This window comes from Balaenoptera acutorostrata, chromosome 4 (assembly GCF_949987535.1).
Source record: "Balaenoptera acutorostrata chromosome 4, mBalAcu1.1, whole genome shotgun sequence".
NCBI classification, from domain to species: Eukaryota; Metazoa; Chordata; class Mammalia; order Artiodactyla; family Balaenopteridae; genus Balaenoptera; species Balaenoptera acutorostrata.
In genome coordinates this window covers 59970248-59994606 of record NC_080067.1, presented here as the reverse complement: position 1 = coordinate 59994606, position 24359 = coordinate 59970248, and the positions used below count along the sequence as shown (strand labels likewise).

General features: G+C 33.9%; 1 protein-coding gene across 1 annotated transcript in view; it reads right to left on the bottom strand.

The window, feature by feature from the left end:
• Positions 1–642: 642 nt before the first annotated feature.
• The window catches only part of NAALADL2 (N-acetylated alpha-linked acidic dipeptidase like 2), a 1059167-nt gene continuing 1035450 nt past the window's right edge, over positions 643–24359 (bottom strand). The window contains exon 14 of the mRNA XM_057545762.1: positions 643–1050. Coding sequence (XP_057401745.1) covers positions 852–1050 — 199 coding nt within the window. The 3' untranslated portion in view covers positions 643–851. The remainder of the gene's footprint in view (positions 1051–24359) is intronic.

Genomic DNA, 24359 nt, shown 5'->3' with positions numbered 1-24359 from the left:
AGGAAGAAATAAATATTTTCTCCCTCATAAGACATACATCACTCCCGAAATTTTTACAAAATCAACTGAGACAAATTAGGGATTTCAAAGCTAGTCACCTTATAAGTTGTTAGGAAAAAAATTTACATTTAAATTGCTCTGTGCAGCTACCTTGAGATTTTCCCCTGGAATGTTTATGGCTCTTTTTTTTTTTTTTTTCCATTAATACTTAAAAAAATACAATTTCATAACCAGTGTATTACTACATCTAGTTGTGTTACTAACAGGCACTTCATTTCATAAAATAGTCACATTCAAAGTGGTTTTGGTCAACCAGTCACTCAGTCAGAATACTCGTTCTTCATATTGAATACTTGATAGTGAAAGTTAATCTGAAACCATATCAACTCTTCATTTCTATTACAGAAACTAGGTCACTAAAGCTCTAACATAGGGAATCATTTCTGTTTCTATGTGTTTTATCCATAGGAGCGAAGATTGTCCAGAACTTCTTGGAAATTTTCCCCCCCAAATATTTTATATATATCTATATATCTATAGATATATCTATATCTATAGATATATAGATATATATAGATATAGATACAGCAGATTTCTTTTTAATAGATAAATCTTAAGTATTATTTCAATAACTTGCTTTTACATAATCAGAAATCTAGGTATAAGAAAAAATATTAAATGTGCAAAATGCTCTTTTTACACATACATTAAAAAATACAAAGGAAGAATAGCTTTATACTTATATAAAAAGCCATTGGAGGGAAAAAGTCTTCAATGTCAGAAAATCTAGTCAGATTAGAGCTTTCACTTGAGGAATTGTAAACAAACTTTTTCAAATGCTGAGAGTTTTCTCAGTTCTTTCCAACTAAGACACTCTCAAACACATCAAGTCCTGCTTTGAAGTAAACCTGAGCTGCATTAATGCTGTTCAACACTTCTGACAGGGCTTCTTGAAGGGTCTCATTTGATGCAAGTGACTTGCAGTGTTCCCAGGCCTCCAGGAGTATTGAAAACTGGCTTGTCTTCCCATCAAGGTGGTACAGGATATTTCTGAAAAGAAATACAGAATGAGTAAATGTTTTATGCACCATGCTATTTTCATATCAAACATTGTAAAAAATATTTCCAAGAAACTGATGTTTTTAATAAATGAAGAAATTATAAGAATACAATATTATCATTTTGGGACCTCTATTGAATTAATGGATCTAGACATTGATCATCAAAAGTTCCCTCTAGTGATGAGAGAGAATCAGAGAGTATGTACCTCCTGATGGAAGTACACAATACTACCTATGAAATCAATTATTTTTGCTAAAAAATTGATCTAAATCTGATGAAGCTTCTAAATCTAATTGCTAATAAATACAACGGACAGAAAAATATAAAAATGATATCACAGTTTGTCATCAGCAAAATACTGTGGAAATTCTGTAGGACAAATGACCCAGTTTATTCAATGAATAAATTGTAATAAGAAATAGGTGAAGGAGGAACCACTCGACCAGGGCTTTTCAACCTTGTGTTATTGACATTTGTTGGGGGGTGGGGTGGATAATTCTTTATTGTGGCAGCTGTCCTGTGCATTGTAGGATGTTTAGCAGTATCCCTGACCTCCACCCACTAGGTACTAGTAGCACCCCTCCTTTAGTTGTCTCAGTTAGTTTGGGCTGCTATAACAGAATACCATAGACTGGGCAGCTTAAACAATAATCTAATGGTTGGATTGTTGATGAGAGGCCTTTTCCTAGTTATATTCTCACATGGCCTTGTGCATGAACACAGAGAGATCCCGTGTCTTCTCTTCTTTTAATAAGGACATTAGTCCCATCATGAGGGCCCCACCTGTATGACCTAATCTAACCTGGATTATTTCCCAAAGGCCCATCTCTGAATACCTTCACATTGAGGTTAGGATTTTAACACACATATTTTAGGAGAACCCAAACATTCAGTCCATAGCTGTTGTAAAACCTAAAAATGTCTCCAGACTGCCAAAATTGTCTCTTATAGGGCAAAATTGCCCCCAGTTAAGAACTGCTGCTTTAGACTAAAAGAAACGGAAACCCATCCAGTATAGACTTTACTAGGTCTTTATTCAAACAAACAATTTTTAAAAATGAGAAGTAGTACAAAGTTGAATACTAATTAAGGATTTGTTAATATTAAGAAATTGTTAATATTTTAGGTGTGATAATGGTATCATCAGTATGTTTTCAAAGTGTCCTTATCTTCTAGAAATATACAGTAATATTTGCAAATGAAAAGTTAATACGTCTGGGATTTGCTTCAAAATATTTGGAAGGAAAAAGGAGAGTGGAACTATGGACATCACAGGTAGAACAAGATTGGCCATTAGTTAATAATTGTTGAAATGGGGTAATGGATTCATTATACTATTCTCTCTCCCTTTGTATATGTTTGACATTTAGAATTCTTCTCAAGTATAGTGTGTGTAATAAGACGGTGACTTGAAATTTATCCAAATATCTGAGAAAGAGGAATTTGGCCGTGGGCAAGTCTAAAGAGCTTCCCTTTATTCATTGATAGATAGAAAGAATACATTTTGGTAGAAAGCTATGGATTATTGCATCATTTGACTTACTTCCAATGCAAACCACCTGAAATAGCTGAAATTTCTTGGTCTAATAAGAGAAGCAGATATATAAATGATTAAAATAATTGTCTAATTGTCATATTAGAAATGTAAGGTCCAGTGATAACAGAAGAAGGATTGCTGCTGGAAAAATTTATCATGGAGAATATTACGATTTCATCTTGAAGGATGATGGGAATTACCAGTTACAAGGGTATAAGAAAGGAAACAAGATAGAAAGTGGAGACAGCACCCTATGCAGGAGGAATAGCATATGCAAAGGTATGGATTTATAAAACAGCTTGCTCTTCTTAGTGGATCAATTCCAGTGTTTCTGTATGGCCAGAGTGCAAGGTCACAGTGGGCAGCTGTAGGAGAAGAGCTGGGAGAGCAAGCCATGGCCATGTCATACCGGGCCTTGTGTACCAAGCTAAGGAGGTTACACTTTTTCTTATGGGCAGTAGGAAACCAATGAAAGTTTTTAAGCAAGAAAGAAAGATTATTAGATTTTATTTTGGAATAGTTAACTTTGGTTGTAATATAAAGCCTAGAGAACGACTTAGTCCAGATGAAAATTGACAAAGATGTCAGTTACACAATGATAGTTGTTTGAAAGGGCCACAGTGCAAGGTTTAGTTAATTTACACTTACCCCTAGCACTGACCTCAGTTTTATATAGAGTTCTGGATCATTGTTTCCTAGCTCATCCAGGCTTCACTACTTCAGCCTCTCCTGAACTTCCCACTCTGTACTCTGATGGTGGTGAATGGACACTGAAATCGACCTAATCACCCATGACAGAACTCTGCAAGTCATCTCTTTCCCTTAAATATCCAACTGGTTTCTGAAGATACTCACTTCTCCATCTTTTCAGCATCTTTTCTCCTCTGTTGTGGGACCCTGATCCCTATATTTTCAAGGATATATTATAATATCATCGCTTTACATGTCAGGGTTGAGAAATATGTTCCTTCTTTATCAGGTCTAATTCAGTGTTGTGAATATAGGAGGTCTTCAATCATGGTGATTTGACTTACTTACATTTTTATCAGGCTTTGTTCAGTGATGGAAATTTTGTAGACCCTCTAATGTCAGTGTAAATTACACCAATTCAGGTTATTTTGCCTTTTAAGCATTAACTCACTTCAAAACAATAGATTTTGTGTCTTTGGAGAAAAATTTCAGTTGATAATAGTACATGGTGGGTGGCAGTGGAGCAGAAGATGCTTGAACTCAGAGGTTATTTCAGTAATTTTTTTTTCAAAACCTATTATTTGAAATGGGAACTATCCCTAATAATCCAATATCCTTAATCTTTGTACTTATGAATATACTTGGCATTTTATGAATTAGAGCAGTGCAAGAAGGATATTCTTTATATTCCAAATATCCTTGAATTCAGGTATAAACTTTGTATTAAGAAACATACATCCCCTAGATATGGGAGGGAGAAAAACATCTTCCAAATGAAGAGGCAAGTGGGTCATGAGCAATGCTCTGGCTATGAGCTGTACTCTGGGAAAAATGTGGATCTACTTTTACAAGGAGAATACTCCTTAAAATAGAGATTTCCCTTTTGATATTTCCACAACCTTCATAAAATTAAAGAGCTTTTCAGAAGAAGCCACTGTGCCATGTTAAAGTAAGCAATTATATATGTATATACATAGACATATGTACATGTGTTTTATGTGTAAAAATTTTTATTATATCAAAATGACAAACAAAATAGTGAGAATTAGCAGAATACCTAATGAAAGTTTCCTAAATATAAGTTTTATTAGTTCTATATTTATTATTAAATTGGGGAGGGGGTGGTAAAAGAAACCAACTAATAGAGAGGAAGCTTGATACAGCCATGGAATTTTCCCAAATGAAGATGAAACTGCCTCAGATGGTAACATGTATTCTCCTACATGACAGAGCTGTACAAAAGTTACTTTTTCATGTTAACATAATCCTTGATTGCCATAAAAAAAGGAGTGGGTTTTTACTGGCAGGATACCTATCAAACATATTTAAATTCATGGTAAACCATTTAAATAGGTAGGTAGGTAGATAAAAATTGGTTTAGTATTTTGAGGATAAAAATAGTTTAAAGTATATTTTAATTACTTAATCATTTAAAATAGTATTTCTTTGTAGGCAACTTATACTGCTTTACCATTAAGAATAACCAAATTAGTATAATAAAAATATTTAATCATCTCTCATAATATTCATAGTTTTGAATTCTCTTCCTCTAATTCTCAGTTTCATATTTAATTATAAATCATTTAATGGCAAATATATTTCCAGAATTTAAGAGTGTAAAAATATTTTCAAAAGCTGTATGAAATACTTCTGTTCCTTGAGGGCATACTGCTCAGCATGCTGACAAACAAAGATATTATAATCATTTTTATCCAGAACTGCCCCTTAAATGTGTTGTACCAGTGCAATTAATACATTATGAGAAGTAAGTTTAATGATTTGGGGTGCTGTTATAGTGACTTTTTGACATATTCAAAACCCACTGGCATGAAATACATTCCTATATGCACATTCTATGTTTATTAAATGTTAAATGTTATTAATATTCAATTTAATGATAAGATATTAATAAAACATGCTCATAAAGGTTACAGTATTAATCCCTCAATGGCAGTTCATTTAAGCATGAGCACAATCTCTAATATATTTACATAAAACTTCAGCCATAACTAGTATAAAATATCTAGAAGAGAGATAATGTGGAAGCATAAAAATACATCCTAAAAAGAATGTTTAGGTCTAAAGCACAAGACATGCAATTACTGTGTTTTTTTTTTTAACTCGAAAGCAATACATATATTTCTTAAAGACCAGTGCAGTGGAGTCTGCAATGTGCCAACATTTGCTTTTTCTAACTAGTAAGCAACACAGTAATACTTTTATAATGACTGTAAACAAGCCATGTGCATAGAAATAGATTCTGTTTTGGTTTGTGAAATTCTACAAGAAGCTAAACACATTTTCCATATGCTACATGATTCAAGTAGGAGGCTGCGGCAAGCTATTATGTAAGACAAACACTCATATCCATTTCTACCCAAATTGGATACAAATCAGCTTAAAATTACAGATACTTAGATTCTGGCTGAGGATCAGCGACTAGGATTCTTTCATCACAGTTTAAGAGAGAACCTTCATTTGGGGTAGTTGCTGATACAACTTAAGTCAGTTGATCTTTATTATAGTAGAATTTTTTCACCTTGATAAATTGCTTTACCTTAAAAACAAATTGAGGATAACAAAAATATCTTCTTTAAATTTTCATGAGAAGGATAATTTCTCCTACCAATTTTCAGAAGTAGCTCATCTTTTACTATTTCTCTTTTGTGTACTAAAAACCATTTAGCTTGCTGCATAGAAAAAATAAATTTCTGTATTTGGAGACCTTTCCCAAAAGAGTATCATCATATTATTTTATATTTGCTATTTGAATGGAAGACAAAAATCACAAAACTCAGCCATGTTGTTACATTTTGTCACATATGTTTCCATATACTTCTTAGTTCTGAAAACTTTCTTATGTATTCAGTCATTAACCCTAAGTACCCCAGGATCATCCCTGGGGAGCAAAACTACTACTCTACCATTTTTTAATATGCAAATGATTCTTGCCTTTGAAAATACTTTGATTAGATCAATGTTTCTGATGGAAGCTTTTAAGCCAAAAGATTTTTGTATTCCCATGTTATGTGACCAAAACTGAACCTCAGTTAAATGGAGTTAAAAGATTTCAACAATGTATATACTATATCATGTTTTTCAGATTAGGCCAGACTTGGAATCAACCAATAGCCAGTCAAAAGGCACATATCTGGTACAAAAATAGGGTGGAAAGACAATGAGTAAAACCCTCGAAGAGTTTCTAGGTCAAGAGTCTGTTCTTTACAACCACAAGGAATCACATGCCTTAGTGAACTATTCCTGCTCTAGGTGCTCACACACCTGCATTAGTTCAATTCAGAAAAGTCTCCTGGCAGAAAGAATGAACTGTGTTATTAATTCAATAAATCATCATCCTATTTGTGTACACACAACATGTATCTTGGTATGGCATGTAGAGACATCAGACCTAATTAAAATATTACTTAATTGAAATCATTTTAGTAGTTATCGTGTTTAAAATAACATTAATTCCACCCCCATGCCTATCTTCTCTCATCTGTTAACAATTTGGATCTTATAAATGTAATTCATACAGTCATCCTGACCCACACACAACACAAAGAGACTACTAAAAGGAAATTGTAATACATTATTGATGACACTAATGAAATTACAACACACATCACTCATTTTAATGGATCTGTCTCAATGACACATCATGGTGACCAGGAAAGAGCAGCACCAAAATCAGAAACCTAATTGATAACTCCCAGCAGCATCAGTGAAGGAGATGAAGCATCTTTACTCAACTGACAAATCTTTTCCACTCAGCTAAAGTAAAGGAAAACTGAAGAAAATGAATTTTGAAACAAAGGCATCTGAAGTCTTCATGAGTCATTTCCTTGTGTGTGAATTAGCAAATTAATGATGGAAATGATGACTCTCTTTCAAATGTTCCTTCTTATATTCATAAATGGGCAAAGGCTGCCACCAATTCTAAATGTGAATTAATATTCATTATACCCCATGTTGAGAAACTCCTAAATGAAATCGCAGTAAATAATAAGTCATGTCTTTTAAAATTGACTGTGAATACATGCTGAATGGAGAGAGAAAAGGTCAGCTCAGTATCTCACAATTGTTGCTCACTCTTTTTAGGGATTATACTAATTGTACTCCATAGTTAACAGTGGATTACTATATTTATATCAACATTAGAAAAGATTATGTGACTTGGATACTATGTCCATGAGAATTCACAAAATACATGGCGGCACTATTTATAGTACAAATGTCCATTCAGCTGAATTTGAATATGGTCTATACTAGGAAAAGCAGAATGAGAATTAAGACCATTGTTGATACTGTCAAGCCGTAAACTCTGCAGACAACTGAGGCAGAAAGACATGTGGGGTAGCTTGTTTGTTGGCAAAAATGGCTACAATTATTCCCCTCCCTGAATGCAGGCCTCTTCAAAATATGACTTTGCAGTTTTTTCCATCAAGAGATGGGGTCTATTTCCCTACCTCTTGAATCGGGTTTGGCCTTAATGAATATGACATATATGGTGAGTCCATGCCTCAAAGGGTGTGATGTGTTTCTTCTCTTTCTCTAGAACCCTGCCAAGCCCCCATGAGAAAATCCTGTGATAGCCTGCTGGAAAAAGAACACAGGCAGCAGAGGGGAGCTGCTTGGCGGAGGCCTTCCTATACTAGCTAGTCCCAAGCCAAGTTGGCAGCAGAAACACTGGTTGCAGACATAAACACAGTCAAGAGACACCCAGCCTGGCTTAGACCAGAAGAAGTCCAGCCTAGATGGTCATATTGAAGAATATGAACAAAATAAATAGTTTCTTTAAGCCACTAAATTTTGGGTGATTTTTAGAGCAATAGATAATTGTGATAATTTGGTAGTGTTTTCCTTCCCTGTGGGAAAGGAAGGGATTATGTTGCTTTAGGCATCAGTTCTCTTACTCTCTATTAATACCATTGACAGAGTGCAATGTACGATGTAGATTTGACAGTTCTTTAAATGACAGGCTGAATTCAAAAGACACTTTTGGAAAATTGTGCCCAATAGTTCTATAAGGAATGCATTTATAAAGTTAAGATATCCATGTTGATTCGTTAGAAGTTTTAAAATCTGTTTTGAGTGCCAAGTGGGATTTTTCCACTAAACGAAAAAGTTAACCATTACAGCATATAATTTGTTGTTGATTCTTTCTTTTTAATATGGCTCATCTTACTGAATTACAGCCCAAGAAATGGAAAAAATGCTCTGTTTCCATTACAATTAAATATATAAATATAGAGCAAAGAACAGGGAGTATAAACAATTGTATTCTGTAGAGTTAATGTCTCAAGACTTCTCAGTCCATCTAACTACATTGTTTCCTCAAGAGAAGTTTCCTGAGAAAGAGGATTTTTTTTTTTTTTTTTTTTAGGATATTCAAGGAAGACTTCCCCTGAAAGGCAGTGCTTGATGGTTTATCAACAAAGAAAAATTAGATTTCTGCACTCAGAAATCTTTCATTAAATAAAAAGGAGAGACAGAAATAAGACAAGATTAATACAATCCTTAGCACCTTCTGAAATTTGGAGAAGATGGTGATACAGTTGACCATTATTTTTTCACCCTCATGAAATTGGTTTTTTGTTCTTATTTCAATTTCATCCCTCCTGCTTTCTTTCCATCTTACCTCTATGTATGACAGAAAACTCAATATTTAGATTACTTTTCTTTCTTATTTGGAACGCATTTCTCTTAATATTTCAGCTTCTACTCAGCAAGTAGGATCTGTCACCCTCCAAGAACAACTTCATTTGACTGTCTTACAGGCACATGATAATTAACATAAGGAAGCATTTCCTTTAGTATATGCTCCAAATATTTGTATTTTCCTTTCTCCATTATTCTTTCCTTACCTTCATTAGTAAACAGCAATGCTGAGGCCATAAAACCAAACAAAATAGGTAATTCAGCCTTTTTATTTGTTCCCATTTTTCTATTCCAATAATGAAAAAGATGTGAACTATTTGTTTTGGAAAGTTCACTCTAAAGGCAAAAGTTTATAATGTAGGCTGTGTCCGTTTAAGCAAAGTGAGTAGTTGAGCCAATATTGATCTTCTTGCCTTATTCTACTCAATAGTCCTATTAAACTAATAATAACTAATGAGTAAGTCACTGTGTTAGGTGCTCAGGGATAGCAAAGAGAAGTTTACAGTCTATTTTGAAAGCCAAGCATATAATGAATAAATTAAAATATTATTTTAACTTATTTTTCATATAATGCATTTAGAATATTATATGGCATGAAATTATTTTTTATATTTTACTTTTTATTTATTTTTAAATATATATCAGACTGTTTAAAAAAAAATACTGCTTTGCTATGTAAACAAAGAATGTGACCTGCCATTCCAGTTCTACTAAGGTCAAGCCATTAGTCACTTCCCTTGCCCACTGACAGTGTACCCAGAGGGGAATTCAGGATGGAGAAAAACAGAAAGCATTCTGTGCTTTGGATACTGGCCCTAGGTAGGTAAGATGCATATCTAAGGAATGATTTCAATGAACCCAGCTTCTTGAATCTTCCCGTACAAGAAAAGCACTAAAATCATTACCTTGAGATGTCTGTTCTTTGTGATTAGCAAACTCTTTTATGTTCAACTACATGTTTTTTATTTTCCTTTTTCCAGCCAAAAAACCCTCATATATATCCTGGCTCCTCCCTTACCTCTCTGGCACAGTTCCTCAGAGCTGAGAGGATGTCTGTTGGGCTATAGTCCTCAGTAATGTCCCCTAATAAAACTTAACTCACGACTTTTACATTATGTGTTTTTCTTTCAGTTGACAGTTTTAAATGTTTTTGCGTATCTTGTCTATGTCATACTCTTTTCATACTATGTCATATATCATACTATATACTCCTTAAGGGCATATAATACAAAGTCTATAAATATTCTATGTGATGTTCATCATATGCCTTATGGTTTGGAGGAAAATCTCCAGGGGTGGGTCCCAATGTCATCTCTTTAAGTTGGCTCATCTGATTCAAATTTCCATAATATAGATTCAGATAACAGTCCTAATTAACTCAGCATAAGGTAATTCTTTAACCAAATAGATTATTGTAGCAATGGGCATATGACCAAATCTTGGCAATAAAATTTGAAGGGAAATTTTCTTCAGGATTATAAGAGCAGTAATGTCATGCTTCTCTGAAAGAACCACCAAAAGCTAATCCTTTCTCTGCTTTTGAATAGTATGGGATATGGATATGAGATCTGTAAATACTACATTTTTTTTTTTCCACCAAAGAAAAATCAGCCTTGAAATGATACCATGAAAGGCAGAGCTTAGAGACAGAAATAAATTTATTTCTTGGTGATATGACAGAGATGCTGAATCAAACCAACCTAAAATCTCTTCCTCTTAACTTTCAATTATGTGAGTCTGTTACTTTTCTCTCTAAACCAATTTGGGTGAAGTTTTCTCTGTTTTCAATCAAATGTATCCACATAAACAATCCTATTGATTATATAGTTATTAAAAATAGATCATATATTCTTTAATAACTATAGATATGATTTCATTTGTCCAAAAGGATTTAGATAATTCATTCAGTTGACATTTGAAAATGACTATCTTAAGGTAAAAAATTCATGGTTTTCACTTGAATAGCAAGTATATTATTCAAGATGATTTAAAAACTTCAAAATCAATAGGATATTAAAATGTTTGCTAAATTTTAGCTAGAAGAAAAAAATAAGTACCAAGTAGATTGACTGACCTATTGAAGCTATGAATGTTGATCACAGAGGTTGAAGGTATTTAATGAAGGAATGTCTTACTGTAAAATTACAAACCCTGGAAAGATTACCTTTCACATTTTATAGAACTGTTATACATGTTATTAAACATTCACTTTGAAAGTGTGACAAAAAGTAATATTTTAAAGGAACTCTATTCCTTAGCTGAGTAAATTTGCTCACAATTTATAATATAGATATACTATCTATATTTTTGCTAGCGTAGGGAAATAAAGTGCTATGGTTTATGCCAGTAAATAAATGGATCCATATACAGCAATTTACTATGCAAATTTTTTAAAAATTAAAAGAATCTGATTTTGAAATACTATTAAATTTTTTAAAATACAAGTACCATGTAGGCAAATTCCTATTGATTATGTTGAAGTTGATCATTAAAAAACAGTCCAGATTGTGAGTAAATAGTAGAAATGTCAGCTCTTTGCTTTGGGAACTCTAAAAAAAGATGCATTCGCCCATGGCTCTCAGCCATGGGTATCAGAGGGTCGAAAGGGTCCCCAGGTACCTGACTCAAAGAAGGTGTACATTTGGTTGTACCAGTCAAACACTAATTATATCTAATTTAAGAAAAAGCATTCATTTATTGAAAGTGTGTATATATGTAAATATATGACTACGTGTACATGTAATAGTTTACAGAAGTGATGAAAAACATTGAGAAGAAGGCAGTAACCAAGGGAAGCTGAGTATCATAAGAGTACTGCCAAGATTCTGCTTAGCAACAGGTTTAGGACTTTGATGTTTCAGACACTCCCACTACCACCACTTCATTGAGAATACTTCTCCACCACGGCAGCATTGCTGTCTCTTAACACTTGCTCTGTCATTGCCAGAATGTTAATCCACAACTAGCATGAATAATCTTGAACTGCCCCTACATCTCTCCTCACTTCTTTCAGATATAAAGTCCTAGGAGAGCTCATCCAATTGACTGAACTTAGGTCATGTGCCTGTACCCCAGGAACAAAATACCTAGATCCATTCACCTTCTGTGGGGGAGATAAGCCCTGCTTTCCACCAAGCTCACAGGGAATTACCCTCACATAGGAAAGAAATTTTGATACCAGGAAGATTTTTTTTTTTAATTTAAAAAATTTAAAACTGCAACTCAGTAAATATCTACTACACTAGTGACAGGAAGGAAGAGTGTATTTCAACAGGGTTCTCTTGGAATTACCCTGGAAATTGCTGTTCTACTGTATGGCAGTTTTTCCGCTTATGTTAAATGTTAGCAACTACTCTATAATATGGCAGCAGTGTTTATCAAATTGAATGTGTATGAGAATAAGCTGAGACATTTAAAAAAATTCTCAAGGGATTCAGATGCAACGGGTCTGGGATACCTTATAGGAGTGTATGTTTTTTTCCCTGCTCCATTACTTAAACCTACTGGGTGACACCCATGCATACTCAGCAGTTCCCTCGGTGAGTTTTACATTTACCAAGAGGTCTTGGTTTGGTCCCAAATTAGCTTCATCCAGTCACATGTTATTATATACAAAATTACATGATTTAAATGACATATTAAGTGTGAAAGAAAGTTACTCCTGTGAAAATGAACCTGAACGCTTTGGAAAGACTCACAAAGATTAACTGACAAAATGAGAGTGTTGTTGAATTATATGTGGAGAGATAACTGAAAAGATTATTAGCAAGGGGAGGGGAGGACTACAGTGACAATGGAGAAAGAATCTGCATTCAGATTGTTTTGCAAATGCCTATTTATTGCTCCAAAATGAGGAAACTGAAATTGGAAATCTGAGATGATGCAGCATTAGTGTGGCTTAAATAGGAAAGTAAATCCGGAATTCCAATTCCAAGAACAGAACTCAAAGAAAAGTCCTTGGCCCTAAATCAAAAGATTTGGTGATGAATGTTTTGGTTAAAAATAAACTGCTTTTTCTATCATTTGACCATTTACTGGTTCTGATTGTGTCAGATTAAGGGATGTTTACCCTTTGGGCATTAGTCAAACCTCTACTCTTAAGAACTGGAAGGGCAAATAGGTATCATCTTGAGTTCCAACTCTCATGGACTGCTTATTGTGGCTTGAAGTACTAGGTTGACGATGGATTGGGCTGTTTTAGAGCCCAAAATAAAAAAAGGTCTGTCATGACTTAGATTCCTACTTGTAGACCCTGCTTTACTTAAGATTATTTAGCCCATTCTCTTGATAATAATGTATAGGTTTCTTGAATTAATCAATGGAAGTATAAACCAAGTTATCAAAACGAAGGGAGAAAGTCATAATTATTTGGTTTTGCTAAATAGAGTATAGTCAACCTCAGTAATGCCTTCTAAATTGTATATTATAAATTCTCTAGTTTTCCTGTTTATGGATCTGAATTAACAGAATAGCTATTAAGTTTTCTCTTCACTTGCTGCTCTAGACTGTGTCGTCTCTGTTTGTTGAAGCAATGGCCCAATCTGTTATTAATCAATTAAATTACACTAAAAAAAAATTAGAATTTATGGGCATTTTTCACAAATAACTCTGTTTCTGGATATTTAATTAGTTCTTTTGCAAGATAAGTTCACTATCTGAAATACAAACTAGTTTTTAAAGTACTTTATTCAGTGAGTAGAGTTATATTAGTCTATAGCTACCTTTCTTGAAGCCTAATATTTAATATATGCAAAAAATAATACATGCAGTTCTTAACTGAACCCTTTGGGGAGCTATGGCCTTAAATATAGAAGAAAAAAAGTAATCGGTTCTTTGCACTGGACATCTGGATATGAGTCATCTTGAAATTTTGTTCAATACTTAATGAATGTTCTGGCAGACACATTAATCCAATATTCTAAAAACAACATCACTAAGTGAATCTGAGCCATACAAAAGCAAGAACTCCAGTAGTAGATATGTCTAAATTATGTAAATGTCAGGTAGTCTGTGAGATGACTTTAATTTCATAAAGTGCATTAAGATAATTAAATAACACGACAGATTTTAAAGAATTTTGATATTTTTAATACTTAGATAAGACAGATCCAAAATAGTCTACATTTGGATATAAAAATAGGAGAAAGAACATAGTAACTACTGCACTAATCTCATCATACCTATGAAAATCTAAGAAGACTTTTAAAGTAAAAGTTGATAGAAATCAAGGAAAAATAATTACCTTGAGAGCTCATTCATGAAGTATTTATTAAGCACCAAGTGCAATATGGAATACAAAGGAATTACAAGAGTGGTCTCAGTTCCAAAGGGATTTTTGAATTTTGAGTTAAGTAGGAAAGAGGAGAGTTTCAGGGCTATTGTCTTTTGCATATGTGGCTAACATAGTAAAACAAACCCTGAAGTTCAAAGAATCTACCAATTTTCTTGCTCACAAAGACCTCAAAATGAAAAATTTTTAATAGTTTTGTATATTTTATCTTCCTTTTCTCAGATAATCTAGAGATGTTGGACATTAATTGTCTAAAATATAAGGATACTAAAAAAGTGATAGACTTGTAAAGTAGGACATCAGAGCCTACTTTGTAATTTTATACCTTCTTATCTTCCACAATTAATTACATTTGATAATTCTTCATCTATAATATAGATTTTCCCCATTATTTTAGGTACACTCATAAGAATCCAATTAAAACCAAATGGAAATATTTGTGTATATACAAAGTTTCTGCCAACTTGAGAAATAACTGAATGTAGGAATATATAAATTTCAAACAAGCATATTCAATTTTATTTAGGTTTTCATTTTTATCTGAATTTTCAGATAATTCATCCCTTAAAAATCAGTGTTCAGAACTTCCCTGGTGGTCCAGTGGGTAAGACTCCACGCTCCCAATGCAGGGGGCCTGGGTTTGATCCCTGGTTGGGGAACTAGATCCCGCATGCATGCCACAACTAAGAAGTCCGCATGCCGCAACTAAAAGATCCTGTGTGCTGCAACTAAGACCCGGCACAGTCTAAATAAATAAAAAAATATATTTTAAAAAAAATCAGTGTTCAATGAAAATTTTAAATTACTTATTTCAAAGTGAGAAGAAAATTATTTATCAGAACAAAGTGTACTGGGTACTTGCAGTCAGTAATTAGCTTCAACACTAATCTCTCACGCACCTATAAAAAATAATGAAACTATTGAACAGTTTAATCCAAAGGCAAGGAAAACACATAACAAGGAAAGAGCAAAAATTAATGATATTTTAATTCTTAAAGTAAATCAAATAATTGTGATACAGACACACTCACCACAGAACATTTTAAATGATGGGTATCTTAATCTCGTAAAAGTTTGATGTTATATTTAAAAAATATATATTTAATTGAACCTCTCTACCCACCCCCATACAGCCAGTAAACTTTGCTTTTCCTTTTCAATGGAATTTAAAAATTGTTATTCACTTTCTAAATGAGGATAAGTTACAGTGATAATTATTATTATTATTGCTACTAGCGAGCAGCTGTGAATAAGTGAAGACTGAAGATAAACCACACCAGCTTTGCCCTTCTGTGGTTTTATTAACACACAAAGTATCAACTCAGAGAAAAACTTATGTCTGACAATATTATGAAAACATTTCTGTTTCATTCTTGCTATTTGAGTATTTATCACTTGTCTATACATTTTTGAGATACATGTATGTATGTATGTGTAAATACATGAAGAGATATATGTGTATTTTCATAAATATGTGTGTATAGATAGATATGTAATCTGTCCCACACTGGACCAGGAAAAAAAAAGTCTAAATTTTATGTCTTCTTCCTAAATCATATAACTGAATAGTAAGCTGCTTGTTATACTGTAAAATATTACACTTACTAGTAATATAATTCAATAAGGATAAAAGACAGTGCAAACTAAACAACTGTATTGTGTTCTAAGAGATAAAGGGCTAATTATGTTGTTTTATAGGCACCAAAGTAATTATGTGAAGATAGAAAGCCCTGTGTTACTTACAGGCTGTAGAACATTTCCATAGCAGTCTGTCTTGGTATCTATTCTCAAATCACCACACTCTTTTTCCCAATTCAAGAATAATCACCAAATCTTCACCCTTATTATATTTGTTTTATCAAAATAGGACTTTCTTTACAGAAATTCTGATTATATAAGTAATCATCCTACTTGATTGCTTAGTGTGAGGTTTACCAGGATACCTAAGCTTATATGCTTACTGCTGCGGAAGACCCACTGTGATCTTCGCCCTACTTAGGGAGGAAAGATAATTTAAAGAAGGGAAATGTTTGAAAAGAAAACATGAGTTACATCTAAAAATTACCACAGCGAAGAGAAATGGAAAAATATGAAAGAAATACTAAATGGTCAGTATCAAAATCATGTCTGAGTCTAAAATCCATGCTCTTTCCCAAGACACTAAGCTTCTCGACCTATCATCACCACTTCATAGCTCTATGATATACAGCACATTAAAGTTATTTAAACTCTCTGAAATTCTTCTTCTGCACTGGTAAAATGGGAAGTATTATTTACAGTCTAGAGTTTTCGCAGTAATTAGCTAAAACATGTAAAGTGCTTAGCTCGTGCCTGGCATACACAGTAAATACCTCATAAATGGTAACTACTGTTATTATTTGGCATTTCTGGATTTTCCTTCCTTGGACACGTATTACTCCCTCCCCTTAATCCTCAACTAACTCTGTTCTTAGTATCACAGAGCTGTGCAATCATCATATGACTTCTCCTGGTTCATCCAAAAGGAACTTTCAGGGAACAAGGGAAAGAACACTTCTAAGGGTTTGCCAAGAATATATCACCTCCTGCAAGAATCTGTACCAATAAAACTATCTGCCTTTTAATTATAAAAAATGCCACTCCTTCATTTTGCTGTATACATATAACATATATGTATATGAGTGACTATTTTAAAAGGTGTACGCAGGTCAGAATAATTAGATGGCTGATAGGGATAATATAATACATGGACACACACGTATGTGAAAATGTTTTGGTAAACTTTATTTTAGGTTATTAGAAAAAAATGTAACTTGGTCCATTGGTAGACAAAAAAAAGCAGATTCTTTTTACTTGTAATGTTTAAAGGATCATGGTAAATTAATGAATAAAAGTTCTATATTTTCTGACTTGGTATATGGGAGGAAATCCAGCTACTGACTCTGAAAGGTACTAATGAGAGCACAGGTTTCTTATGGTCTGGAGAAACAAGAACACACATTCGATGAATTTCAGAAAGAAGCCCACTCCTCATGTTTTGTCAGCAACCCAAAGCAAACTTTGTTGATTAAGCTCAGTGCAACCATAGCATGGTTTCATCGTGGCACTGATCACACACCATTGCTACTCTTAGATGGACACTTGTTTCTCAGGCAGAACTCCTCAAGAACAGAGAGTTTCATGTTCACTGTGGATTTCACCAGGTTTCTAACAAGTTGATATGGAATAAATTTGATGGCATAAGTTAATAATGGTGAAAATAATTGTTAAATTTTGTAGTGAATTTAATATGTTGTAGGAAATATGCCACCCAAACATGCCACTTTAGCATAAGAAGTATTTTGATCTGAAGACAATTGAGAAACTGTAGACAGAAGAGCTCTCTATACTCCCCTAACTCTTAATCACTGGAAATGCATCTACACTCTAATCAGCCCAGAGATACCACCAAGAGGAATCTATATAACAAATCTTACTAAAATAACCCTCAACATCTTTTAGTTTCCGCCACATATTTCCCTTCCCACAGTTTGCTGCCCTTGAAAGCCTAAAACAATTTTGGGGAGGCTTGTCACTTCTCTATTAATTCATTGCTCTTTTTAAAAAAAAAATTTCCAATTAATTGAGGTATAGTTGATTTACAGTGTTGTGTTAATTTTTTCTGTACAGCAAAGTGACTCAGTTTTACGTACATATATATATATATACATACATACAAATAAATATATATACATGTATATATATATACACACACACTTTTTTTTCATATCCTTTGCCATTATGGTTTATCACAGGGTATTGAATATAGTTCCCTGTGCTATACAGTAGGACCTTGTTGTTTAGCAATCCTATTTATAATAGTTTGCCTCTGCTAATCCCAACCTCCCAATCCTCCCTGCCCCAGCCCCCCACCACCATAAGTCTGTTCTCTGTCTGTGAGTCTGTTCCTGTTTTGTAGATAGGTTTATTTGTGCCATATTTTAGATTTCACAAAAAGTGATATCATATGATATTTGTCTTTTTCTTTCTGACTGACTTCACTTAGTATGATAATCTCTAGTTGCATCCATGTTGCTGCAAATGGCATTATTTCATTCTTTTTTGTGGCTGAGAAGTATTCTCTTGTATATATGTACCACATCTTCTTTATCTATTCATCTGTCAGTGGATATTTAGGTTGTTTCCATGTCTTGACTATTGTGAATAGTGCTGATATGAACATAGGGGAGCAAGTATCTTGTCAAATTATAGGTTTGTCTGGGAATATGCCTATATGAGTGATTTCTAGATCATATGGCAACTCTATTTTTTAGTTTTTTGAGGAACCTCCATACTGGCTGTACCAGTTTACATTCCCAACAACTGCATAAGAGGATTCCCTTTTCTCCACACCCTCTCCAGCATCTGTTATTTGTAGAATTTTTAATAATGGCCTTTCTGACAGGTGTGAGGTGGTACCTCATGGTAGTTTTGATTTTCATTTCTCTAATAATAAGAGATGCTGAGCATCTTTTCATGTGCTTGTTGGACATATGTATATCTTCTTGGGAGAAATGTCTATTTAGGTCTTCTGATCACTTTTTGATTGGGTTGTTTTTTTGTTGCTGAGCTGCATGAGCTGCTTTTGTATTTTGGAAATTAAGCCCTTGTTGGTCACATCATTTGCAAATATTTTCTCCCAGTCTGTGGATTTTCTTTTTATTTTTTTTATGGTTTCTTTTGCTGTGCAAAAGCTTGTAAGTTTGATTATGTCTCATTTGTTTATTTTTGTTTTTATTTCTAAAATAAATTTTTTATTTATTTTTTATTTGCCTTGGGAGACTGACCTAAGAAAACAGTGGTATGTCAGAGAATGTTTTGCCTATGTTCTCTTCTAGGAGTTTTTTGGTGTCTTGTCTTATATTTTAGTCTTCAAGTTATTTTCAGTTTATTTTTGTGAATGGTGTGAGGATGTGTTCTAACTTCATTGATTTATATATGGCTGTCCAACTTTCCAAACACTTGCTGAGGAGACTGTCTTTTCCCCATTGTATATTCTTGCCTCCTTTGTTGAAGATTAATTGTCCATAGGTGTGTGGGTTTATTTCTGGACTCTCTATTCTGTTCCATTGATCTGTATGTCTGTTTTTGTGCCAGCACCATGCTGTTTTGATTAGTGTACCCTTGTAGTATTGTCTGAAGTCTGGGATGGTTATGCCTCCTGCTTTGGTCTTTTTCCTCAGGATTGCTTTGGCAATTCTGGCTCTTTTATGGTTCCATATGATTTTTAGTATAATTCTATTTCTGTGAAAAATGTCTTGGGTAATTTAATAGGGATTGCATTAAATCTGTTGATTGCTTTGCATAATATGACCATTTTTGCAATATTAATTCTTCCAGTACAACAGCATGGGATATATTTCCATTTCTTTGAATCGTCTTTAATTTCCTTTACTAATGTTTTGTAGTTCTCAGCATATAAGTCTTTCACCTCCTTGGTAAGGTTTTTTCCTAAGTATTTTATTTTCTGGGTTGCTATTTCAAAAGGGATTGTGTGTTTACATTCCCTTTCTGATACTTCATTGTTAGTTTAAAGAAATGCAACCGATTTCTGTATGTTAATCTTGTATCCTGCTACCTTGCTGAATTCATTGATCAATTCTAGTTGTTTTTGTTTGGAGTCTTTAGGGTTTTCTATATGTATTATCATGTCATCTGTGGACAATGACAATTTTACCTCTTCTCTACCAATTTGAATAACTTTTATTTCTTTTTCTTGTTTGATTGCTGTGGCTAGGACTTCCAATACTATGTTGAAGAGAAGGGGTGAGAGTGTGCATCCTAGTCTTGTTCTAGATTTTAGCAGGAAGGCTTTCAGCTTTTCACCATTGAGCATTATATTGGATGTGGATTTGTCATAAATAGCTTTTATGTTGAGATATGTTCCCTCTATACACACGTTTTTATAATGAATGGATGTTGAGTTTTATCAAATGTTTTTTCTGCATGTATTGAGATGAACATATGGTTTTTGTCTTTTCTTATGTTGATGTGGTGTATCACATTGATTGATTTGCATATATTGAACCATCCTTGTGACCATGGGATGAATCCCACTTGGTCATGGTGTATGACCTTTTTTATGTGTTGTTTGATTTGATTTGCTAATATTTTGTTGAGTATTTTTGCATCTATATTCATCAAAGATATTGAACTATAATTTTCTTTTTTGGTAGTGTCTTTGTCTGGTTTTAATATCAGGGTGATGGTGTCTTTGTAGAATGTCTTTGGGAGTGTTCCTTCATCTTCAGTCTTTTGGAAGAGTTTGAGAAAGATCAATATAAGTTCTTCTTTGTATGTTTGGTAGAATTCCCCATGAAGCCATCTGGTCCTGGACTTTGTTTTGTAGGAATTTATTTTTATTACAGATTCCATTTCATTTCTGGTGATTGGTCTGTTCAAGTTATCTCTTTCTTCTTGATTCAGTTTTGGTGGGCTGTATATTTCTAGAGAGTTGTCCATTTCTTTGAGATTGTCAAATTTGTTGGCATATACTTTTTCATAGTATTCTTTTTTTTTTTTTTTCAGCAGTATCTATTGTGATTTCTCCTCTTTCACTTCTTATTTTGTTTTTTTAGGTCCTCTCTCTTTTCTTCTTGGTGAGCCTGGACAGAGATTTGTCAATTTTGTTTACCTTTTCAAAGAACCAGGTCTTGTTTTTATTGATTTTTTTCTATTTTTTAAACTCTATTTTTTTCCTCTCTGATCTATATTATCTCCTTCCTTCTGCTGACTATTTTATTCTTCTTTTTCTAATTTTGTTTGTTCTTGGTTTTCTAATTCTTTTTTATTTATTTATTTGGTTGCACTGGGTCTTAATTGTGGCAGACAGGCTCCTTAGTTGCAGCTCCCTGGCTCCTTAGTTGAGGCACTTGGGCTCCTTAGTTGTGGCATATGAACTCTTAGTTGCAGCATGCATGTGGGATCCAATTCCCTGAGCAGAGATCGAACCCTGGCCCCTTGCATTGGGATTGCAGAGTCTTATCCACTGTACCTGGTGTTCTAATTCTTTTAGGTGGTGTGTTAGGTTGTTTGACATTTTTTCTTGTTTCTTAAAGAAGGCCTGTATCGCTATGAGTTTCCCTCTAAGAACTGCTTTTGTTGAATCCCATAGATTTCGTATGGTTGTGTTTTCATTGTCATTTGCCTCAAGGTATTTTTTAATTCCTCCTTTGATTTCATTCTTGAGCAACCAGTTGGTTTTTTACTAGCATGTTGTTAAGTCTCCATGTAATTGTTTCTTTCTCATTTCTTTTTCTGTGGTTGATTTCTAATTTCATGTCGTTGTGGTCAGAAAAGATGCTTGAAATAATTTCTGTACTCTTAAATTTGTTGAGGCTTATTTTGTGCCCTAGTATGTGGCCAATCCTAGAGAATGTTCCATGTGCACTTGAAAAGAATGCGTATTCTGCTTTATTTGGATGTAATGTCCTGAAGGTAACAATTAAGTGTAGCTGTTCTATTGTATCATTTAGGGTCTCTGTTGCCTTATTGATTTTCTGCCTTGAAGATCTGTCCATCGATATGAGTGGGGTGTTAAAGTCTCCTACTATTATTGTATACCTGTCAGTTTCTCCCTTTATGGCTGTTACTATTTGTTTTATGTATTTGGGTGCTCTTATGTTGGGTGCATATACGTTGATTGGTGTAATATCCTCTCCTTGTATTGATCCTTTTATCATTATGTAGTGTCCTTTTTTATCTTTCTTTGTAGATTTTGTTTTAAAATCTATTTTGTCTGACATGAGTATTGTGACTCCCACTTTCTTGTCATTTCTGTTTGCATGAAATATCTTTTTCCATCCCCTCACTTTTAATCTATGTGTGTTCTTTGCCCTAAAGTGGGTCTCTTGTAGGCAGCATATTGTAGGCTCTTATATTTTAATCCAGTCTGCCACTCTGTGTCTTTTGACTGGAGCATTTAGTTCATTGACATTTAAGGTAATTATTGGTAGTTAGTATTTATTGCCATTTTAAACCTTGTTTTCCCATTGATTTTATATTTCTTCTTTGTCCCCTTTTTTTTTATTCACATCTTTATTGGAATATAAATGCTTTACAATGTTGTGTTAGTTTCTGCTGTACAACAAAGTGAATCAGCTATATGTACACATATATCCCCATAGCCCCTCCTCCCTCTTAAGCCTCCCTCCTACCTTCCCTATCCTATCCCTCTAGGTCGTCACAAAGCACCGAGCTGATCTCCCTGTGTTATGCAGCAGCTTCCCACTAGCCATCCATTTTACATTTGGTAGTGTATATATGTCAATGCTACTCTCTCACTTCATCCCAGCTTCCCCTTACCCCGCTGTGCCCTTTCTTTTTGTTTTTCCTTTTGTGGTTTGATGATTTTGTTTCATAGTATAGTATGTTCTCTTCTTTTTGGTTTTTGTGAATCTATTGTATGTTTTTGACTTGTGGTTGCCCTGTTTTTCAAATATGTTAACCCCTTCCTATATTTACTTGCCTTAGACTGGTAGTCATATAAGCTCAAACACATTTTAGAAAAAAAAAAATCTACATTTTCTTACTCTTCCCGCCCACACTTTATGATTTTGATGTCCTCTTTTGCATCTTCGTGTTCATCCTTTTGCTGTTCATTGCGGTTATTATCACTTTCACAGAATTTTTTTTTTAACTCTGTGTACTGGCTTATTTAAGTGCTTTGTTTTCCAATATTAATTTTCTCTTCCTATAGATTCTTACTTCTTTTCTATTTAGAGAAGAACTTTCAATATTTCCTTTAGGATAGGTTTAGTATTGCTGTATTCTTTTAATTTTTGTTTGAGAAATTCTTTCTCTCTCCCTCTATTCTAAATGATAATCTTGCTGAGTAGGCTATCCTAGCTTGCAGATTTTTCCATTTCAGGACTTTGAATATACCTTACCACTTCCTTCTGGCCTGCAACGTTTCTGTAGAAAAATCAGTTGACAGCCTTATGGGGGTTCCCTTGTAGTTAATTCTTTGTTATTCTCATGATGCCTTTTGAATCCTCTCTTTAACTTTTGTTATTTTTATTATGTCTTGGTGTAGGTCTGTTTGGGTTTATCTTGTTCAGGACTCTCTGTACTTCCTGTATCTGGATGTCTGTTTCCTTCTTTAGGTTTGGGAATTTTTCAGCCATAATTTCTTCAAATACATTTTCAATCCCCTTTTCTCTTTCTTTTCCTTCTGGGATCCCTATTATGTGTAGATTGGCATACTTGATTTTATCCCATAGGTGTCTTATATTGCTTTTAATTTTTTTTTTTCCCTTTGGGTTTCTGTCTGCTATTCTAAATGGGTGATTTCCATTATTCTGTCTTCTAGATCACTTATTCATTCTTCTGAATTATTCATTCTGCTATTCATAGCCTTTAGTTAGCTTTTGTCTCTTCAAATGAATTTTCTAATTTTTCTTGGCTCCTCCTTGTAGTTTCTAGTTCCTTTTTACAGTAATCTGTATTTCTGTCGATAGCCTTTCTTAATTCCTTCAGTATTTTCATTATCTCTATTTTGAACTTGGTGTCTGTTAGATTGAAGAGTTCTGTTTCATTTGTTTGTTTTTTCAGGGGACTTCTCTCAATCTTTTTTTTTTCCTCCACACACTTTTTTTTAATACTTTAATTTTATTTGAGTATAGTTTATTTACAACATTTTATTAGTTTCAGGTGTACAGCAAAGTGATTCAGTTATACAAATATACATTTATTCTTTTTTAGATCCTTTTCTCATAATTGGGAGGGGTTCCTGTGTTTCTTCATTTTACTTATATTTCTCTTGCTCTATGAGTTTAGGAGAAATGGTTATCTACTGTGATCTTGGAGGGCTATTTTTATGTGGGAATGTCCCCGTGTAACCTGTGTGGGTTTAATATTTTTTGGTGTGAGCGTTGTTTTGAGTATGGATGTTTTCTACCTCTTTCCTCAGTGTATGCTGGCTGTTATACCCTTGATAAGAGGTGTGACTGATGTTGTGGTGACCAGGGCATGCACTGGATATTGAGTGTGGCCTCCTCTTTGCTCTGTGGTTGTCACTGCACTTTCAGGGGTAGGGTCATCTTCCTATTTGGAGTAGAAGCCCCCAGATCCATTTCTGAGCTGTTTCTGATCTGTGGCGTG